We start from the raw sequence: 22,857 nt of genomic DNA on the forward strand, positions 1-22,857 counted from the left end.
ACCATTCGCTAATATTTTGAACACGTGAGCGATAGCTACCTTTCTTTGGGAAAAACTGAGTGACCAGTTGCCTACCTCTCCGGTCCCTCTCAGCTTTCAGCCGCCTTTCTTTACGTTTTTGACAGCCACTCTTCATATTTAGCGATCATAGACTGTACGCACTCCACTGCTGGCTGGCTGGCTGCTGCACCGCGACACAGCAGCAAGTAGCGTTGCACTGATCAGCACACAGATTTAACGCATCGCGCTTTTACCAGAACTGGACCGTACCATTTCGCAAAAGGGGGAGGGTTAAATGACAATATGTTGAAGAACTCAGGAAATAGACAACCTTGTTCAATTAGCTCATTTTACCAGATGGAATATTGCATTGTTGTTATTTCAAAAGTCTTATTAAAATCATTAAAAGCATATTATCAGCCCCTTAAAGGGCCCCATGGCAGTGCTGGGCCCCTAGAATTGTTCTAACCTTTCCCCCCCTGGCGGCGCCCATGAGATTGAGAATGGATTATTTTTATGCAAGTCACTCAAGTTTGGTGAAATCAACATCGCAATTTTGTACGGTTAAAGATTATGATTGTGGGGAAAAAGAGTAAGGTCAAAGCATTCATAGTATTTATTATAATTCATATATTAGCTCTTAATTGGCGAGAACACACAGTATTTATATTTATTAAAAACATTGTGGAGTTAACAAACCACTGAAATTAAACTTTAGGTGCTGAGTACCAAAAAGCACAACATTTGTAGATTCTCAAAGAACAAATAGGCAACATAACCAGCAACATTATAAAACGTTTTAAAGCATTCATAATATTTATTATAATTCATGTATTAGCTCTTAATTGGCTAGAACACCATATTTGTATTTATTAAAAACATTGTGGAGTAACAAACCACTGAAATTAAACTTAAGGTAGATATAGTAGATGTGCATTTGCACTGTCATCCATATCCTAACAAGTTAAGTTGTGAGCAGCTGGTCTACCGGACAGACTCGTGTTTCCAAGTCCCAGCCAGGGCCAGGGGGGCAGGCAGGGCACTAGGCACGCGCCAGGAAGATCATCAAAGGATAGAGCGCAACGCGTTCTAGAACGCAACGCCCCGCGGTGCGGAGTTCGCATTGCATGCCAAAAAACATCGAGCCATAGACTCTTTATTGTAGATTACTAGTGTGCAGCACAGATCTGCAGTTTCCCTACAAAACGTTATTCTAGAACTCTGCTCTTCCAGTCTGGCAAGTCGATATTATATAATTCCGCTCATCGTCTCTAAAAGGAGGACAAATGTGCGTCCGGCTTGATGCTGTGCCGGACAAGACATTGAAAAGACGGACGGTCCGGCCACCCTAGTTATTAATAAAACTTGTTTTACTTCCTGATTATCGGACTCATAGTTTCATATGTTTAATTTATAACCGGAATGTGTTCACGAAATGCTAAATGTATAATATGGTTAATAGCTATAATCTAAAGACAGGATGGTTATGAGTGTTACTTCCGGTCAGTGGCAGGTGTCTGATGTCACTTCCGCAAAAGCCACCAAAACGGTCCGGCTTTTTTTGGAGAAATTCAAATCATCTGAGGAAGTAAGAATAGGAACACAAGATATGAATCAGGAGTACGCCCTGGAGAGTTTCTGAAGTGAATCTACCTACTGGCGCATTTTTTTTTTTTGAGGGAAGAAAACTGGAGAACCTTGAGGAAACCCAGAGAACATGAAGCTTTACGTTGACAGGAACCCGAGCTCGTGATCGAACCAGGAGCCCGACCCATTGTACAAGATTCCAGTAAAATCTCTGACGATGGATTATGAGATGAACACCCTCCTGTCGACGACGACGACATATCCAACTAGGATTCTTGGGTTCTCAAGTTCACTGTTACCGCTTTTCCACCAAATCAGTTCCAGGGCTGGTTCACAACTCGTTCAACTTGCGAGCCAGCTGAGAACCAGTTTGCTTTTCCAAACTGGAAAAGCAAAATTTTTTTGCGCGAACATCGAAGCAACAACAACACGGAGAAGAAGCAGCAGCAACAACAAAAATGGATGACTTCGCGTTTGTACAGCTGCTGCTTTTCGTCGCTTAAAAATGGCGACCTTTCGTGGTTTTGCTATTGTTGTTGGTCTTAAGCGGTTCTTTCCTCTGGCCCAGCAAAGAGCTGGTGCTAGCCTGGAACCGGTTTTTCTGGCCCCAGAGCCAGTTCTTTGTCAGTGGAAACAGAAAACCCGGTTCCAAACTAAGCACTGGCCCCGAACCAGCCCTGGAACTGATTTGGTGGAAAAGGGGCATATGAAAACGAGCTCCTTAATGTGCTCAAGTGTGGCTCAGCACCTGCTCCTGGAAGGCAAATCTCAAAAATGATGTTCTCTGGAACGTTTATATGGAAAGCATCTACTGCTGTTTTTAATAATAATATTAAATATAGCTGCATCCAGCGATTAAGGGGGCCAAGCACTTTTCTTTTTCTTTCTTTCTTTCTTACTTGAATCTTTAGTGAATGATGGAGCCAAGAATTCACTGAGACTATCAGAAGTCGATGCACTAAATTTGAAGGCAAAACACCAAGCGCCATCAGACTCATGTCTCACTTCTTGGTTTCGGGAGCAAATGATCTCAAACCCTTTTTTTTTTTTTTAAACTTAAGGTCACGATTAGGGATGGTGAAAACTAAAAAAAATCTTGACCGACCGCCGAGCCTCATTAGCCGGTTAAAGTCGATTAACCTATGAGTTTAAACAGGGATGCAAACGGCACGCCTTTTAGCGGATGCCGCCTTTTTCACGGCTGAATCGTGCAAAGATCCGATTTTTTTTTTTTTAGGGGGGGCGTTGGAGTGTCTGAATAATTTCATCAGAGTAAATTCTGTATGCTTAAAGGAAAGCAATCGGATCTGCACGATTCAGCCGTGAAAAAGTCGGCATCTGCGCCTTTAGTTTGTGTGGAGAGATATGATCTGCAATAACATGCATTGTTGGCTACAGACCGAAACATACTTTCAGAATGCACTGGCCAAGGCAGGACTAAACTCGATGTGCCTTCTAATAATAATTTAAAAAAAAAAAAAAACAGAATAGTAATTTGTAAGCTAAAAAGCCTGTGTTTACACTTTTTTCTTTCGCCGAGTGGCAGCTGTGTTCAACTGGGGCGGGACATGACTGAATGGGTGTTTCTGATTTGTCAGCTGTCTTTAACTGGGGCAGGAGGGCGGGACATGACTGAATGGGTGTTTCTCATTCGTCAGCTGTCATCCTTACACCGCATGGCACACCCCAAGCATTTACAACACAGAATTCCAAGTCCTCCGCTCCAAAAACGGCAGCTTCAAAACGATTGATTTTTTTTTTAACCGACAACCAAAAAAAATTAACCGGTTGACGTTGATTCGGTCAACCACCGGTCAAACGGTCATCGGTTAACATCCCTAGTCACGATGCTAAATATATGATCTGACAGGCTTGATGTCAAGACGTAACATTTCTTAGACGCTCTCGCTTCCTGTTTCGTGACTTGGCTGTCAAATTCGTTTGTGTGAAGTGTGTACGGATGAGATGTCCAGAATGTCAACACTGAGTTTGGGATGCTGTGGCCCAAATTTCATGGTGATTGGACAAAAATTGTACGAGAAGAGAAACATTTCTGAAACAATTGTAATGACAGAAAATGTATTCTGGCTAATTTGTTCGATGGTGGTGCTGGAGGGTTTGAGTGGCATGCACGGAAATTGCTATGTAGGCATGGTTATAGTACTCGAGTCCAGGACTCGGACTCGTGCATTACTGCGTTAGGACTCGGATTTTTTCTTTATATTTTGGTAACATGCCATAATAATTTGGCATGAGATATTCAGGGCTGACGGCAAACAATCGATTAATCGTTGGTCGACCAAAAAATTATTAGCCAACCAAAATTCCATTGGTCGATTGGTCGCAGGGAAAAAAGCCGCGTCTTGTCAAAGGGCTGAAGGGCTTTTAATTTGACGGGCATGATAAAGGAAGTCGTGACACTAATTTACTGTTGGTGATTTTTTTAACATGGGCAGACAGCATGTCTGGAAGGAGCTCTAAAATATGGGATCATTTCGAAAAGAACAAAGATGACCCAAAGAGGGTTACGTGCAGAATTTGCAAAAAAACATTCGCCTTTCATTCTTCCATGACGAACATGCTTTACCACCTGTTTCAGTTAGGCTAGACCTATTTATTCGTTTAATTATGTTATTTTAGGCCTATTCAATTGAGTTTTTATTTCATCAGGGCTGCCGTTGGTCTGTTTATTTGCACTAAGACTTTCAAAAAAGTGTTTCAGATTTGTCGATTGCCGGTTGTTAATTATTATCTAATTTTAATAATTTTTATTATCTAATTTTAATAATTTTAATTTTAATATCTTCATTTTCAAAAGAAACAAAAATATATTTTTTTTTATTAGTTTAAGGCTGTATTTTGTTTTATTTTGTTACAATCATCTTTCATGAACAATGTGTGTGTGGCACGTGTTTTAAATAAATATTCATCAGAATGTTCAGAGTCCGTCAGTCTTTCTGATTATTTTTGTGACACATTCAAACGTCTTGTTAGTTACACATCCCTGTACGTCCCCTATTTCAGGCAATCAGACAACATAACCATTTTAAAATGCCTGCATGGCTGAAAATTGCATGAAGGTTACCCCTGCTGTTAGTGGTAAATGCGCATAGATACGACAGCCCGGCATTCCAGATAAAGCCTCACAGATGTGTATCCCGGTAAAAATGGGCAGGTTTTTTTTGGGGGGGGGCGGCGATTAGTCGGAATGAATGCACGACCACTGGTCGACCAAGAAAATCCTTGGTCGGGGACAGCCCTAGAGATATTTATATCTACATTCCTTTTGAACTAATTTTGTGCAAGAGAGACTCTCGGATGAGTTCCGGACAGTGCGTGCGCCAAGCAGACTCTCGTGCGCACCGTAAAACGCACTTAGTTTGTGAAGTATTGAGCTGCGTTGCTGACATGTTACCAAGCCTTACTTCCTTGTTTGGTTCCCTGATTTCCTGTTTCTCGTCTTTGATTCTGCCAAGTCTACGATAGCCTGTTTGTGCCTCGTTCGACCTATCGCCCGTTTTACAATTTTGCCTGCCGTTCTGGATTGTTTACTGTCTTCACTTGTATTAATAAACACACCTTCTCCACTTACATCCGTCTCCCAACCATCTCTGACAGAATACTTCACGCTCCCTGATGAAGAGAAGCACATTCACCTGTTCATACGTCATGTTCAGGAACAAGTTAATGTTAATGACACTAAAACAGCCACCGTCGAATGGTGTGGTTGGAGTCTTGGACTCGACTCAGACGCGACTCGAATTTTTTTTTCATGACTTGGACTTGACTTGGACACTGGGGACTGGAGACTGGACAAGGACTCGAGGTTGAGTGACTCGACTGCAACACTGACACAAGGGAGTATAACTGAGGTGGGCCCCTTACTGTACCCTTTAGCAGTTTGTTGAGACAAGCTGGGCTTGGAAAAGGTCCGAAACCCTTCCACAGTCTCTCTCTCAATGGCCATCTCCAGGATATCTCTTTCAACAGCTAGGAATTTGTATAACTGGTCATGAACTGGGCAGCTTAACTTCAACCAGAGACAGGAGAGGATGAAAGCTGGACACGCACAGATCCAGCCTCCATGTATTATCTTTGGACTCTAAATGGCTCTCAATAGCTGCTGCTCAAAGTCCAGTCCTGGAGCCAACACCTGTCCCTAAAGCCTCGGGTATCTGTAATAAATGAACTAGGGGTGTCACGATTCACTCACTCTTCGATTCGATACGATTATCGATTATTAGTATTCGATTCTTTTCGATTCACTTTAAGTTGATAAACAAGTAAGAAATGATGTACTTTGACTAGTTTCACTTTAATTTGAAAACTGTTACACACAGGTAAAATTTTCAGTCAACAGTCAACATTAACTCAAAATAAACAAATAAGTTTACACTTTGTAAACCAGATATTCACTGTCACAGGTTCACTGCAAAAGTACAAACCATCTGGAAGGATCATGTTCCTAGCCACTTACAAGGAAGACTTGCGCTACGTTCACACTGCAAGGCTTAATGCTCAATTCCGAGTTTTTTGTGAAATCCGATTTTTTTGTGAGGTCGTTCACATTAACAAATATATGCGACTTGTATGTGATCCTCAGTATGAACGAAAAGCGACCTAAAAGTGTTCCGCATGCGCATTGCAGGATATGACGACGTCACACGCAGTGAGCATGGCCAGTGTTTACGGAAGTAAAACCGCCCGGTTGCGGTATGACCCATCCAATCTAGCTTGAATAGCTGCATCCCCCCCAAATGGAAATCAGCTCCCTAACCTCTGCGTCCTTCCATTGAGAAGATTCAGAACCTTCACAGCCCGAAGCGTCCCTCGCATTGATGTCATGCGCCATGTTGTTGTAACTTTTTTTGAGAGACCCGCCGCCTACTTCAGCGCAGAATAGTGACATTTGTGGCTTGTTGATGACGTGTAAGTCGGATGAATGCGACCTGGCGGTTCAGACTGAAGTCGCATATGAAAAGATCGGATAGGAATCGGAATTAGGACCACATATCCAAACGGCCTGGGTCGGATTTGAAAAAATCGGATCTGTGTCGTTCATATTGTCAATAAAAGATCGGATACAGGTCACATATGGGCGAAAAGATCGGATTTGAGTCACTTCAGCCTGCAGTGTGAACGTAGCCTTAAAGTCAAAATAGTGAAATACACAGTGACTACGTTTACATGCACGTCCAAATCGAGCTGCTGTTGGTAATCGAGCAAAGGGTCCCAGCAGGGGTGCCAGAGAAATCCAATCCTACATGCACAAGTGAAATCGGGCTATTGTGCAAGGTGCATTGTGCACCCGAGCCACACGTGGCGCTACACGCCCCATCGTGTTGGTACACTTCCGGTTGTCGTCATGAAGAAGAGCTATAGTGTTGCCAGATACTGCTGACGTTTTCCAGCCCAAAACATGTTCAAATCCGCTAAAATGCACTTAAAACCCCCAATCTGGCAACAGTAGCAGTTCCGTGTTCAAGCTGTTAGGCTTGCTCTAACAGACTATGGCTACAAACTGTCCGGCGCAGACCACTGTTTTGTAAGACAACTTATTTTGCACAATAATATTTTTCTAAAGTCCATTTTTTGCTTACAAAAAAATATTTTTTTTGCTTACAATTTAACTTATGTCTTAATAAACACACAAAAAGTTCAGTTGTTTTGTTTTTATTGACATTCTTCAGATGTTGGACATATATACACACACACACACACACACACACACAAATACAATGACTTGTTTATGTACACAATTCACAGCTATGCAACAGCTGTACAGATGTATTTGGTGATACAGTAAGTGAGCTAAATTTTAACAGTGCAAACAATGCCACAAAAAGAAAAGATTCATGCCGTTGTCATGATTCGTTGTCATGCCGACCGAGGCTGTTGTGTTTCCCGCTTGTGGTCTCGTCACTCGTCACTTCCGGAAGTAGCTCGACAACTAGCTCGATAGGGTTTACATGCGCAAAATAGCTCGGCAGAAATCGCATAAACTAGGTCGTGTAGCTCGATTCCGAGAAATCAAGTTCGGTTCAATTTCAGCCGAATTAAGGTGTATACATGGCATTTTGAACTTCGATTTCAGTCGAGCAACGGCAGAAATTCGATTCTCTCTATGTGCATGTAAACGTAGTGATTGTTTAGGATAACATCATAAGGTTTTGGCTATCAGCCTAGTATGAGCCTACCTGGCTAGTGGCTACTAATGTCAAACACTAACAGTCAACATTAACTTAAAACCAACAAGTTTAAATAAGTTCGTGGTGGAGCCGGTTTTGCATGTAATATCAATATAACATGATTTGCAAGTAGCAGTTTCCTTTGACTCACCCCTGAATCCAAAGTATTCCCAAACTTTAGATTTTAAATTAGCCGGGGCATTTCGAAGCGGAGCTTCGTCCGCCATTTTGTTGTCGGCAAAGTAAAATCAACAGTGATTGGTCAATAGGGGAACGAGCAATCCAATCAGCTTGTATGTAACAGTACGTTGAAGGAAATAATGCCGCTTGTTTACTTTCGCGGCCGATGCTTATTAGAACGATGTCTTGTCTTGTAATTTAAACGAAATAAATTAGAAAAGCTGTGAAGTAAGTAATTCATGAATCGAATCGAAATTGAAGTATGACGAATCGAAATCGAATCGTACTGCTACCGATTTGATTTTCGATGAACCGAACCGAATCGTGACACCCCTGAAATGAACCCAGAGGCAGTTGAGAATACTGTTTCATCGGCGATATTGGTCACAAGCCACTGGTCACAGAATCAAATGCAGACAATGTCAAATTTACAATTGCAAATCCAAAAATGTTATCAGTTATCACTCTGGAAGAACCGTTAAAGGTCATGGTTCAGCAGAGCACAGCAAGATTCAGTTGTGCCAAATCAGTCAGTCATTCTCATCCCCTTTGCATCCCTCAACCCTTCCCTCATGACGCTTGTTTGCACCACACCACGGCCCTTCTGCACTTCCATCCATCTCCCAACCATTTCTGACAAAATACTTCGCACTCCCTGACAAAGAGAATGCACATTCACCTGTTCATACGTCATGTTCAGGAACAAACTAGTGTTAATGGTGCTGAAACAGCCACCGTCAAATGGTGCGGTCGGAGTCTAGGACTCGACTCGGATCAATAGTGGACTCGACTCGGTTTTTTTTTTCATGACGCTGACTTGAACACTGGGGACTCAAGGTTTAGTGACTCTACTACAACACTGTGTAGGTCGATGAGACTATCCTTTATCACCATGCCAAACTGAATATAAAGCATACAAAGCGTTCTATACCATAGACTGCTGTAGACTCTTGTATCAAAAGGTTGAAGAATAAGAAGACGACGAGCCACTTTTGGTGCTTGGCTCGTTGAAGATAATAGTAATAGACCCCTTCGCATGTTTGTAAACAAACCGACCGTTGCCAGCAGCGCTCGAAACTAACGGTGTCCCGACGTCCCGGGGACCATAAAAAATGTCATCGGGACACAAAATTATCATATCTGGGACAATCCCGGGACAATAGAAAAAAATAGATCTAGAAAAAAAGTTCTACATTAATATTATTTACAAAGTCGTAACACATACGTAGACATTCACCTAATTTGTCAATTTTAATTTTAAAACGTTAACAGCGAAAAATACATTAGTAGCTACACTTTCGATGCACCTGCATCCGTAGGCTACAGAGCAGCGCATTCTGTTCTAGAATCTTCGGCCGGTGTCCGCATTATATGGACTTGGAATGGAATTGCTACCGCACACGCTGCGCCGACTCTTGCCAGAACAAAAATGCTTAAGTGGTTGAAGCGGCCCGACCGCGGGGAAGAAACTGAAAGCCCAGACATAACGTCTCCGGGACCTTCAGGATCCAAAGTGTCATCGCCTGGTCTGCAGGCAACGCTAGCAACTGAATGAACTTAATGAACACTGTTAGACACGTTATAGAATACAACAGGAATGATGTGGATGATATTGACGGAAGATACCGTTCAACAGAATAAGTGAGTTTTCTTGGTGTCTTTCTAGTTCAGAAAGTTTAGTCAGTCAGCAGCACAACTAGACTCGGACCTGGCACTATGCTGATGTTGCTAACATTTGCACCCACGTTTCGGCAGCGAAAGTTCATAAAATGGATAACGGAAAGTTCATAAAAATAGATAATGGTAATGGATAACGGAAAGTTCATAAAAATGGGTAACGGAAAGTTCATAAAAATGGATAACGGTAATGGATAACGGAAAGTTCATAAAAATGGATAACAGTCTCATCTCATTATCTGTAGCCGCTTTATCCTGTTCTACAGGGTCGCAGGCAAGCTGGAGCCTATCCCAGCTGACTACGGGCGAAAGGCGGGGTACACCCTGGACAAGTCGCCAGGTCATCACAGGGCTATGGATAACGGTATTGGTGAAAATTATAAGTTGGCCTTATAAGTGCCAACAGATATTCAAGGTATAAGTAGATGAAATGAACATAAAAGGGGTCTTATTTTCAACTAAAGTGTACTGCAGATGTAGGGAGTTGAAACATTTTCTGAATGAGCTAGTTGGCCCCTTTAAATAAACGAGTATCTATTCATACAGTGAGATCGCCAAAGTTTAATAAACTGAAAATGCAATAACTGTAATTTTGAAGTAGATGATGTATAGGACATGTGTCGCTTGTGTCTTGTGACTTATTGTAAAAATGATATAAAGGGTTCAAAATCGCATAGTTACAAATATAGTCGTAACTTCATATGATAATATTAACCACTGGTTATTTCAGAGAGGAAAAAAATGGGGACACTATTGCTTCCATTCGGGACAATACAACACAGAATTCGGGACCACTGGGGGACACAAAGAAAAAAAGTTAATTTCGAGCCCTGCGTTGCCAGGATGCGCGCGCAGCCTGGACCCAGAAACAATGGTGCTGCCCATAGACCGGCATTATGAGCTGTCAGATTATGCCAAACAATTGTCGTTACAAGATCGAGAATGCTACATAAATAAGTTAACTCTAACAAGTGGACATCGCCTACCGGATCCGTATTTAATTAAAGCGTGGACGGACGATGTATACAATGGCCAGATATATACTCGTACCTTATTGACCAGACTTCAGTGTACACCCACGAAAAACTTCGTGCCTACAAGTCTTTAGACGCTTATGATTATGTTATGTGCGGGCATGTACAACTTGATTAACAATGGGACATTCATATTCATTTTGTTTTAATCAAATTATGCCAGTGATGTGATGGCAATGTGGCTTTAGCTACAACAGCAAATACCAACACTAAACAGCAATTTGCAGGAGGGAATGGCATGAAAGGAATGATAGTGTAAAGAGTGCAGCTAAGAGAAATCAGAGCTGCGTAAAAAGCGAGAGGCAGAGAGCAGAAATGAAGCTGAACGGGGCGGGAGCTAGGTTAGAGCAGTCAACGTAAGTTGGCATTTAGAGTGAGGGCACACAATTTTACCTTTCCATCCTTGCTTTAAAATTGTGATTTTCGGCATACACAAATAATGATGGCACAAAATCTGGACTGCTTGAGTCAAGCGAGACCTCTCCTACAAACAAAATTGCATGCAAAGCTAAGTTAACATGCTAACAATATTCATTACATTGTGTAACTATGACCCAGCTAACCAGACAAACGTTACCAAAGTATTTTGCTACATCAATAAACGAAGACTAGAAAGAATAAAAAAGATTTAATAAATAGCCTGATCTTACCTGTGATGAAGTGGGCGCTGCAAACCCGCGCGTTTTTGATGGTGCTTTCATCCCAGTCTACACGTTTGATGGCTTGTAGTCATAGACGTCGGCGATTTTTTTTGGAATGGGTGAGATCCTGCTGGAATTCTGAACATTTTAACCCCATCACTGCTACGATTCTGACACCCGACAACACAACTACTAGGCATTTCTGAGTCTTTTTTGGGTCCAGGCTGTGCGCGCAATTTCCGCTTACGTATGAATGACGTTTACTGCGAGGGGGCAGGGCTCGAAATTAACCTTTTTTCTTTGTGTCCCCCAGCGGTCCCGAATTCTGTGTTGTATTGTCCCGAATGGAAGCAATAGTGTCCCCATTTTTTTCCTCTCTGAAATAACCAGTGGTTAATATTATCATATGAAGTTACTATTATATTTGTAACTATGTGATTTTGAACCCTTTATATCATTTTTACAATAAGTCACAACAAGACACAAGCGACACATGTCCTATACATCATCTACTTCAAAATTAGTTATTGCATTTTCAGTTTATTAAACTTTGGCGATCTCACTGTATGAATAGATACCCGTTTATTTAAAGGGGCCAACTAGCTCATTCAGAAAATGTTTCAACTCCCTACATCTGCAGTACACTTTAGTTGAAAATAAGACCCCTTTTATGTTCATTTCATCTACTTATACCTTGAATATCTGTTGGCACTTATAAGGCCAACTTATAATTTTCACCATTACCGTTATCCATTTTTATGAACTTTCCGTTATCCATTTTTATGAACTTTCCGTTATCCATTTTATGAACTTTCGCTGCCGTTTCATGGGTGCAAATGTTAGCAACATCACCATAGCGCCAGGTCCGAGCCTAGTTGTGCTGCTGACTGACTAAACTTTCTGAACTAGAAAGACACCAAGAAAACTCACTTATTCTGTTGAACGATATCTTCCGTCAGTATCATCCACATCATTCCTGTTGTATTTTATAACGTGTCGAACAGTGTTCATTAAGTTCATTCAGTTGCTAGCGTTGCCTGCAGACCAGGCGATGACACTTTGGATCCTGAAGGTCCCGGAGGCTTTCAGTTTCTTCCCCGCGGTCGGTCCGCTTCAACCACTTAAGCAAGAGTCGGCGCAGCGTGTGCGGTAGCAATTCCATTCCAAGTCCATATAATGCGGACTCCAGCCGAAGATTCTAGAACAGAATGCGCTGCTCTGTAGCCTACGGATGCAGGTGCATCGAAAGTGTAGCTACTATGTATTTTTTGCTGTTAACATTTTAAAATTAAAATTGACAAATTAGGTGAATGTCTACGTATGTGTTACGGCTTTGTAAATAATATTAATGTAGAACTTTTTTTCTAGATCTATTTTTTCCATTGTCCCGGGATTGTCCCAGATATGATAATTTTGTGTCCCGATGACATTTTTTATGGTCCCCGGGACGTCGGGACACCGTTAGTTTCGAGCGCTGCGAGGGGGTCTATACAACTGCAGGAATTGCTTAAGTTTTATTATACACACATTGAGCAGTTTACTATACGGATACCGGATTGGGCCTACCATTGCTCTCCAAACGGTCTCAGTTCATCATGGTACAGATTCCACAAGATGTTGGAAACTTTCCCTTTAGATTCAAGTCCATGTCGATATGAATCCTGTCAAGTTTTCATGCTTCAAATCTTCTGTTTTACTGGGTTCAGATCCAGTGACTGGGAAGGCCACTGAAAAACATTTGAACTTATTGTCACGCTCACGAAACCAGTTTGAGACGACTTTTGCTTTGTGCATGGTACATTATCATGCTGGAAGTAGCCATTAGAAGATGGGAAAATGGTGGCCATGAAGGGATGCATTGATTGGTATTAACGAGCCAAAAGTGTGCCAAGAAAACATTACACCACCCCCACCAGTCTGGACTATTGACACAAGGCAAGTGGAGTCCATGGATTCATGCTGTTGGGGCCAAATTCTGACCCTACCATCTGTGTTCTTCAGCAGAAACTCAATATCCAACAAGACATTTCTGTCCACAGAGGAAACTGTAGAGACTGTTGTGTGGGGAAACTTTCAGGAGAGCATCAGTTATAGAAATACTCGAACCAGCCCGTCTCCTTCACCAACATTTTATGTCCTGGTCAAAATCTCCCAGATTACATTTCTCCTCCGTTCTGATGGTTGACGTGAACGGTACATCATGTCCTGCTGCACGTTTGCCGGATTAGATAATTGCATGAATGAGTGCAGGTGTTCCTAATAGTGGATATAAAAAGTGAAGCAATTTCTGCACATGTCCAGAGTCTAGAGCAGGGGTGGGCAAACTTTTTGGCTCGGGGGCCACATTGACTTTTGAAATTTGCCAGGCGGGCCGGGCCAGCACCAAATTCATACATATCGAACATAAACCGGAAAAGCTTTAGTGTTGTTGTAAGGCCTTCACTGACAGAGACCCAAATGCAGATTAGATTGACATTTATTTTAGTTCTCAGTCAACAAAGGCAGAGCAGAAAAATGCTTGCAGTTCAATAGATTGGCACTGGATCCATCCAGAAAAGTAATACACACACACACACACACACACACACACACACACACGTGACAGTAAGAAAAGTAGCACACTTAATTCTTAAATTACATCTTTGAGCTGCCAGGATGGGTAGGATGCCAGTGTATTTGTATATTTGTATCATTTTATACATACAACTAAATTGCATATCATTAAATTGAACTAAATTACATATCAGTACATATCATTTTTGTACATTTCACTGAACTCGTAGATTTACACCTGAGAGTTGTTTTTTTTTTTTTAACCATCCACTTCCAGCCTGCCAGTACAACCAACCACCATTAGTAGGAGAGGTACCACACCATTCCAAAATGTTTGCAGTTCAACAGTTTGGGTACCACACCATGCCAACATGTTTGCAGTTCAGTGGTTTGGCACTGGATCCATCCAGCCCACAAAATCAGACAAAACAGCTCAAGAAAGCAAAAAACTCCAAACTGGTTTTCAGGTTCAAAGTCACTCACTGAAATATTTCCAGCCCTCAAAAAATCAAAACACAGGTTCCAAACAGGTTTTCATATTCCAAAAGGCCACTCATAGATCAGAATAACCTCCACAGGCAAAAGTCCAGGAACCGATATAAGCAGAAGCAAGGTCAGCTGCTCATAATACACCTATAATAGCAGACAGGGACATAAATGAGGGGCGGAGCCGACACCCAAAAGCACACGGTACTTAAAAACAAACACCAGCACTACAGCAGCCACCCACGACAACCAAAATTACTAAGAGTTATACTTTTTATATTATTGTCTGTAAACATGTGACTACCATCTTATTACAGCTCCAACATAGTTTTAAAAAGAGAAAGTGTTAATATTCACATTCACTCAGCAACCGCTGAGCTGTATTCGTCCGTGCTTGCGCTGACTGGTTGTTAGCATAATTAGCATGCTTGGAGGAAAAGTGCCGTTTGATGTTATAAAACTGCAACGGTTTCTTTGCAAATAAGGCATACAGCCTTTGATCGGACTTCAGCAAAAAAATATTTAGTTGTCATTCTTTATTGAACACCCTGCACTCACTGTCCACTTTTCTTTTTTTAGGACCACTCATTGTAAAGTTTTATCCTGTGTTCTCGAGATCATCAGTGGCACGGGCGCCAGAATGACTTCCATGGCACGCGCTGCACCACTCTGCAAATGTAATCTCGCGTGAATACGACTGACTGGAAAGACGGATCTCTAGAACACCTGTCTACGTGATAATACTGACGCTTATAGTTTATAGATCTGCTCAATCGTGTTTATATGATTGTCTTCCGCGGGCCGGATTAAAAACGCCAACGGGCCGGATGTGGCCCGCGGGCCGTAGTTTGCCCACCTCTGGTCTAGACAGCCTAAGATATGAATGTGTCTCCTCATCTTGTTGTCCTAGTCATGCTCGCTTGTCTGAGTAACATCTCGAATATGAATTTCTGTATTTCTCTTTCTGTCTTAATATGCTACCATTTTAGCGAAGGATGATTTGCAAATAGGCAGATGAACTTCAACTGGTAGTAGGGCTGGGTTCAAAAGATCGATCCACGATCCGATATCGATTCACGTTCAAAAAATACGAGATCGATTCAAAAATGTGTGGCTCGATCTCTTCCAGGTGGCTATAGGCACTATTTTCTCGACCGCGCAAGGACCGCTATAAAAAGCGGGTGTCAGCAAACGAAACCGAAACTTAAGAACGCGAGATGGCTGAAGCTGCACAGCTAAAATTACCGCCTGGCCTGAAAGCTGATGTATGGCATTACTTTGGATTCAAACGTTACGAGGACAGAGACGAAGTCGACAGAACAAAAGCAGTGTGCAAACTGTGCCACATAGAGGTAAAATATAGTGGCAATACAACCAATCTCCGCAACCACTTATCCAGGCACCACGCCGACACAGTTTCAGCTAAACCTGCGGCGAATCAAACTGCACTGGAGAAGGCATTTGGTGTTAAATTACATGCACAAACACATATGGGGCTGTTCCTGTCTATAGGGACAGTTTTTACTTTAAAGTGACAATCCAGCAATATCTAAGTAAATCGATATCGAATCGGATCGTGACCTTATGAATCGGAATCGAATCAATCCAGGAAATCTGGATCGATTCCCAGCCCTAACTGGTAGGAGGATCATGCATTTGCAAAGCAGGAGCAGGACAGGCAGGGAGGTTCTGCAGTCGGTGCACCAGGTTGAGTTCATGTTCTTCTCGCATTGGCGCTCATCAGCGTACAGATACAAGCATGAGACCTTTGAAAGACAACAGTGACCACAGTTAGGCTCCAGACAGAGACGAATGTCATACTCCCACTCAAGCCAGGACAAATCGGTGTCCTGAAACTAGGCTTTGGATTTGACATTTTTAAAAACGTGATTAATCACATTAATGTAGTCATTCAGAACGGCTATCCTTTAAAAATCAACAATAACTAGAAAAGCACTCGGAGAGCGCAGACCTCCGCCAAGAATTTTTTTTAAAAATCCAGGATCCAGAAGGTGATCCGGATCACCGCCAAAATGTAATGGATTGTTACTTGTGCCCAGTCACACCTCTGGAAAAAATTTCAGAGCAATCCGTTCATAACTTTTTCCGTAACGTTGCTAACAGACAAACCAACACTACCGAAAACATAACCTCCTTGGCGGAGGTAATAATAATAACTAGAATGCATCTCCGGAGAAAATGCGAAAGTGTGCTTGCTCAGGTGCGCTGCCATGGCGACACGGCAAGAGAGGCGACCGCACGCCCACACAAGTTTTGTGTCAACACGTGAAAGTTTGGCCAAGACACAAGGCGGATTCTCATACGGAGATGACAGGCTGGCAAGGTTCTTTACAGGGACATCCCAGAGCATTACTAACATGAAAATGTAGATGTAATTCTAAATCTGTCAAGAGATATGACCCAAAACACGTTTTTGCTCATTGTGGCGCCCCCAGTGGCCAAATGACACCAAATTTGATGAGGGTACATGAACTGGTGCCGAAAGGCATCTCAACAAATATGGTCTTGATACGTCAAAGCGTTTCTGAGATATGATCCAAAATACGTTTTTGCTAATTGTGACGCCCCCTAGTGGCCAAATGACACCATATTTGATGAGGGTAGTTTGGATGGTGTGGAGAGAGATGATCTGCAGTAACATGCATTGTTGGCTACAGACCGAAACATATATTTTCAGAATGCACTGGCCAAGGCAGGACTAAACTCCATGTGCCTTCTAATAATAATTTAAAAAAAAAACAGAATAGTAATTTGTAAGCTAAAAAGCCTGTGTCTACACTTTTTTCTTCCGCCGAGTGGCAGCGGTGTTCAACTGCGGCGGGACATGACTGAATGGGTGTTTCTGATTTGTCAGCTGTCTTTAACTGGGGCGGGACATGACTGAATGGGTGTTTCTGGTCAGCTGTCGTCCTTACACCGCATGGCATGGCCCAAGCGTTTACAAACACAGAATTCCAGGTTCTCCGCTCCAAAATCGGCAGCTTCAAAACGATTGATTTTTTTTTCACCGACAACCAAAAAAAAATTAACCGGTTGACGTTGATTCGGCCAACCACCGGTCAAACGGTCATCGGTTAACATCCCTAATTTTTACTGATTCACTTATCTTCGTAATTGGTTCTGGTTATGATCAAACGTTAAACCCTTTATTCATCTCTGACAAATAAACCTCCATGAACTCATGAAGGAGGGGCCAGAGTCACAGAACTCATTGCACTTATCCTTTATTTCGGAAGAAGTCGTAATGCAGTTGTGGTCACAAGTTTACATAGAGTGACCTGAATGCCATCTTGGATATGAACGTCATGGCAATATTTGGGCTTGCAGTAATTTCTTTGAACTGTTCTTTTTCTGTGACAGAATGTACAGCATACATCTTTAATTTAAAGAAGGGGAAAAAAAAGCTAGAATTTGGTGCACAAGTTTTAATTGTCTTTGGGTTTTCTGAAATCGACACAGGGTCGGAAATGTCCATGCGCTCACTTAGATTATTAATTCTGAGGTGCTGAAACTTCCAAAATGTCTCTTATCTTGCCAAGGCCGAGGTCTCTTAACTTCCTATTAGTGATCATGATTGATTACAGCTGGTCGCTTCTCTGAGCCTTCATAAAAAGGGTTTGTTTACAGCACTCACTGGATTGACCAACACACAGTAAAATGGGAAAGTCCAAGGAGCTCAGTGCAGATCTGAGAAAGAAGATTGCAGATGTACACAACTCCGAAATGTCTCTTGGAGCCATTTCTAAACAACTGCAAATTCCAAGATCAGTTCAAACAATTGTATACAAGTTATTGTGAGGTGTAGTCACTTTGCCAAGCCACTCTGCTTCAAGAAAACCCAAACTGTCACCCTCAGCTGAAAGGAAATTGGTTTGGATGGTCAGGAACAACCTGGGAACCACCATGGCACAGCCCTGCCATGAACTGGAAGCTGATGGATCACTGTCTACAGTTCGGATCACCATGGACTAAGAGGCTGCTATCCAAGAAATAACCCCCTGCTCCAAAACTGACACCTTCAAGCTTAACTAAAGTTTGAAGCTGACCACACGGACAAAGAAGAAGCCTTCTGGAGGAAAGCTGTATGGTCAGATGAGACAAAGATGGAGTTGTTTGGCCACAACATGTACAGAGAGACACTGTAGCAGCTGGTGGAGGTGGTAGGATCATCATGCTCTGGGGCTGTTTTGCTGCCAGTGGAACTGGTTCATTGCACAAAGTGGATGGAATAATGAAGAAGGAGGACGACCTCAGAATTCTTCAGAATAAACCATCAGAAACTTGAACACGACTTGGGAGTTACAACAGGACAATGAACCCAAACACACATCAGAGCTGGTTGTGGAGAATAAAGCAGGCTAACATTAAGCTTAAAACAAGTCCCGACTTCAACCCTGTTGAAAATATATGGACCGCGGTTATAAGTCGAGTCCATGCCAAGAAAAAAAAAAAAAACCAATTGAACTCTACCAATTCCACCATGAAGAGTCGTGAAATATCCAACCAGAATTCTGCCAGAAGCTTGTTCATGGGAAACAAAAATGTTTGGTCTAGGTGAGTCTTGTGAAGAAACATATTTTACCCAAATATTAGGTGTGCTGTATGTACGGTATAATTTCAACCCTGTGTTGATTCCAGAAAACCCAAAGAAAATTAAAACTTGTGCACCAAATTCTATTTTTTTTAATTAAAGCTGTATGCTGTACAATCATTCTGCCAGAGAAAAAGAACAGTTCAAAGAAATTACTGAAAGCCCAAATTCATATCCAAGATGACATTCATGTCACTGTATGTAAACTTCTGACCACAACTGTATGTGGGTGAATATAGACTGTTATGGACGTGTAATTGTGATTGGGGGGGGACCTCAGTAGACATGGAACTGTTTGTTAGTTATCTGAATGTATGTTTTCTTCTCTCATAGGTCTGATTTTAATTAAAGCTAAAATTATCCATGAGACAAATTTCCATCTTGAACAAATAAACAAACCTGATTTCACGTGAATAAAATCCATGACACGAGTTGAATAAGATGAAATGATTTAATGATTGCGCAATATCCAAGAGACTTTGAAAAGCCCGATTCGCATGTTTCTCAATTAAAGCACCAGAAGAGCTAACGTCTGCTGTTTGGAGTGTTAATGCAGAGACAGCCGTGCTTTGAAATTGATTTGTGTCTGTGTTTTTTTTTTTTTTTTTTCTCTTTTTCCCCAGGGATGGCTGAGGCACATCAGGCAGTTGCGTTCCAGTTCACTATAACCGCCGAGGGCATAGACCTGCAGCTCTCTCACGAGGCCCTGAGACAGGTTTATCTCTCCGGACTTCGCTCCTGGAAAAAGCGCATCGTTCGCCTGAAGGTACCACTGAACCTTAAACACAGTACAGGGCTTTCCCCAAAACGCAGATTACGTGGCACTCTGCAATGTCAGCACCGCACTGTCACTTGCACACCAAAAAAAAATAAAAAATCAATACCATAAATTGAACAGTGCAGAGTACTTTGCGCACCTAAATGTCTCCTATTCCCCTCTGAAAATGAGTAATAACTATAGAAATAGGAAGATCGTGTAATCTATAGGTCTAGACTATCCTGGTCCTCAACCCAGAAGGGAAAATAAAGGGTTTCACTGCGAGCACGAACTGCCATTCGCATCTACACGTAAAACCACGTTCTCGGCGCTGGTCACTAGATGGTGCTGTTGCCTGATTTGACCTTGATTCTGTTCCTGGCATCCTGGAATTGGAAAATGAAGAGATGTGCTTTATTGTTCAATATGAGGGATTTGGGTGGGGTTTTTTTGGTGCAAAAAAACTTTTTTTTCATGGTGTGGTTTCCATCAAATCCTGCGCTCTGATTGGCTGGCGAGCGGGTCCGTATCCTATGGTACGGACCCCGGTTACGGACCTCTGGCGACTCGCTCGTTCACAACAACAAACAGAGTCGCAATTTTTGTCAACATTTATTTTCACGTTTCTCAGGAGAATAGCATTAATTTTACATCATGGATAGCGATAACAGTGTTCACAGCGAAAGCGAGTTTTACTCCCCTGAGGAAGACGAAATAAAAGAAAACATTTCAGGAGAAAGCTAAAAACCTGTAACTGTTGCTAACACCAAGCAAAAACATGGCTGAATCCTGAATGACTCAGTTTTCTATAAATAGGGGACTACATAGGTGGCAAAATGATGTTTTTTTTCCTGCCATGGAAGTGCACTTGTATACCGAGGAGGAAGCCATTTGCATTACAGCCGTGAATGAGGATTCAAAATGGTGGCTCAGCTCGGTTTTCTCTTTCGGGCGCTCTCGTTTTCTGTTAGAATTTGGTAAAGAAAAAAATAAGTATATTATTTACCAGCTTAAGGTCGGTCCGTATGGTGAAATACCGTGACCTCGACCCAGAGGGCCTCGCTCAGTAGTCTGGCTAACGCGACTGCAAAGCTCTACGAGCTATTGGTCTGGCCAAGATATTAAGCCCAACCGTTTCCCAGAGCCCGTGGTTGACCCGCCTCCCTGAAATGCCTCAGTTTGCTACTGGTCGAAGCCAGAAAAGGCTGTGACGAAGCTTAAACCAATCACATCACTCTTTCCTCTGACGCATGTGACGCGACGGGGCTAACTGGTAGATTAAACTCTTACCAAAGCCGGTCGGAAGCAAGGCGAAAACGTCCTTCCTTTCAATAAATACCTCCAGGGCTGCTCTTTGCTCCGTTTTCAATGAGAACTTCCCGTTGAATGCTTTCAATACAGCATTCGTGAATGAAGCGCTTCCGGCATAGATTCTGTAAACAATCTATGGCTTCCGGTCGCAGTTCTACTACATCAGTGCCTTGAACACGCCTCTACCCAGGGCCGTTGGAGATGCTCAAAGTTGATTGGTTCCCGATTTTTCGGGAGCTTGGAAGAGCTGTAGATAGCTTGCCTTGCCAGACTAAGCTCGCAACAGGCCCTCGTGTTGCGTCACGCTTAGGATGGGCAGGCCCAGGCTACTCGCTCAGTACTTTCAAGACCTTGGTCACGGTATTTCACGATACGGACCTCCCAGCTGGTAAATAACACACTTTTTTTGCGGTCCAAATCCTGTGCTCTGATTGGCTGGTGAGCGGGTCCGTATCCTATGGTACAGACCCCGGTTACGGACCTCTGGCGACTCGCTCGTTCACAACAACAAACAACATAGTAGCATTTTTTCTCAACATTTATCTTTTTTTAAATAAGGTTTATTTATAAGATTATCAAAAATCTTATAAATGTTTGCCAGCATTTCTCAGGAGAATAGCGTTAATTTTACAGCATGGATAGCGATAACGACAGTGTTCACAGCGAAAGCGAGTTTTACTACCCTGAGGAAGAAGAAATAAAAGAAAAAATTTCAGGAGAAAGCTAAAAACCTCTAACTTGCTAACGCCGAGCAAAAACATGGCTGAATCCTGAATGACTCCTATTTGTGTAAATAGGGGACTACATAGGCAGCAAAATGTAGTTGTTGTTTTTTTTTCCCCTGCCATGGAAGTGCACTTGTATACCGAGGAGGAAGCCATTTGCATTACAGCCGTGAATGAGGATTCAAAATGGCGGCTCGGCTCGGTTTTCCCTTTCGGGCGCTCTCGTTTTCTGTTAGAATTTTACCAGCTTAAGGTCGGTCTGTATGGTGAAATACCGTGACCTCGGCCTTGAATACTGACCTCAGCCCAGAGGGCCTCGCTCAGTACTTTCAAGACCTCGGTCACGGTATTTCACCATACGGACCTCCCAGCTGCTAAATAACATCTATATATATTTCTCTGAATTGATTCTTTCCACTGTTTTTCATTTCAAATCTAATTTTGCCTCTTACAGATTTGACAAGGTAAAAAAAAAAAAAAATTTTTAATCATGTTGAATGATGCCTAAATCAGCCCAAGACGTCACCAGAATGCACCATTTTTGAAGTCTCTAATTTAAAAATGTTCAGCGGGAGCATGACCCCGGGGCTCTGACGGGCTGGGCGCTGCATCAGTGGCACCACATGAGTAGCACTGCTCTGAATTCCTCTGGAGTATACGTATCACTAAAAGAAAACTCAATCCTGTATATTCATGTACCAAGTTTGCACAAGTAACAGTTGACATTTTTACATACTTTCTACAAAGATGCGGGGGAAAACAAAGTTTCCATTTTTTAAAGAAACCTACGCCACTACAAAATGACACTTAAAAAAAAAAAAGTAAACTACAAAATAATTATAAAAGTAAACTTGTAGTTAAAATGTCTTGAAGTTTTGTTTTTCAAGTAATAAACTACAAGAATCTGGTTTTTATTTTTGATAAGAATTGCAGATTTGCTGCCCCCCCCCCCCCCCCCCCCCCCCCTTAAATGTGCACAGTTTTTTATTTTAACGTCAATTACTAAGGGCCTGTTTACACGAGGACGCTGTTGGGTAAAAACGACTAAATATTTTATCAGAAGTGCCTTTCGTTTACACGGGGACAGCGTTTCCGAGGCTGAAAAA

At 42.2% G+C, this 22,857-nt stretch overlaps 1 protein-coding gene across 2 annotated transcripts in view; it reads left to right on the forward strand.

Moving 5' to 3' along the window:
• Positions 1-22,857, forward strand: part of LOC132886456 (carnitine O-palmitoyltransferase 1, liver isoform) — a 69,875-nt gene that overhangs the window by 3,656 nt on the left and 43,362 nt on the right. The window contains exon 2 of one of the 2 annotated variants that reach the window (XM_060921112.1): positions 19,582-19,724. In XM_060921112.1, coding sequence (XP_060777095.1) covers positions 19,584-19,724 — 141 coding nt within the window. In that variant the 5' untranslated portion in view covers positions 19,582-19,583. Of the gene's footprint in view, positions 1-19,581; positions 19,725-22,857 lie in introns of those variants that run through there. The other variant, XM_060921113.1, reaches the window with a different exon arrangement.

This window comes from Neoarius graeffei, chromosome 5, assembly GCF_027579695.1.
Source record: "Neoarius graeffei isolate fNeoGra1 chromosome 5, fNeoGra1.pri, whole genome shotgun sequence".
Taxonomy (NCBI): Eukaryota; Metazoa; Chordata; class Actinopteri; order Siluriformes; family Ariidae; genus Neoarius; species Neoarius graeffei.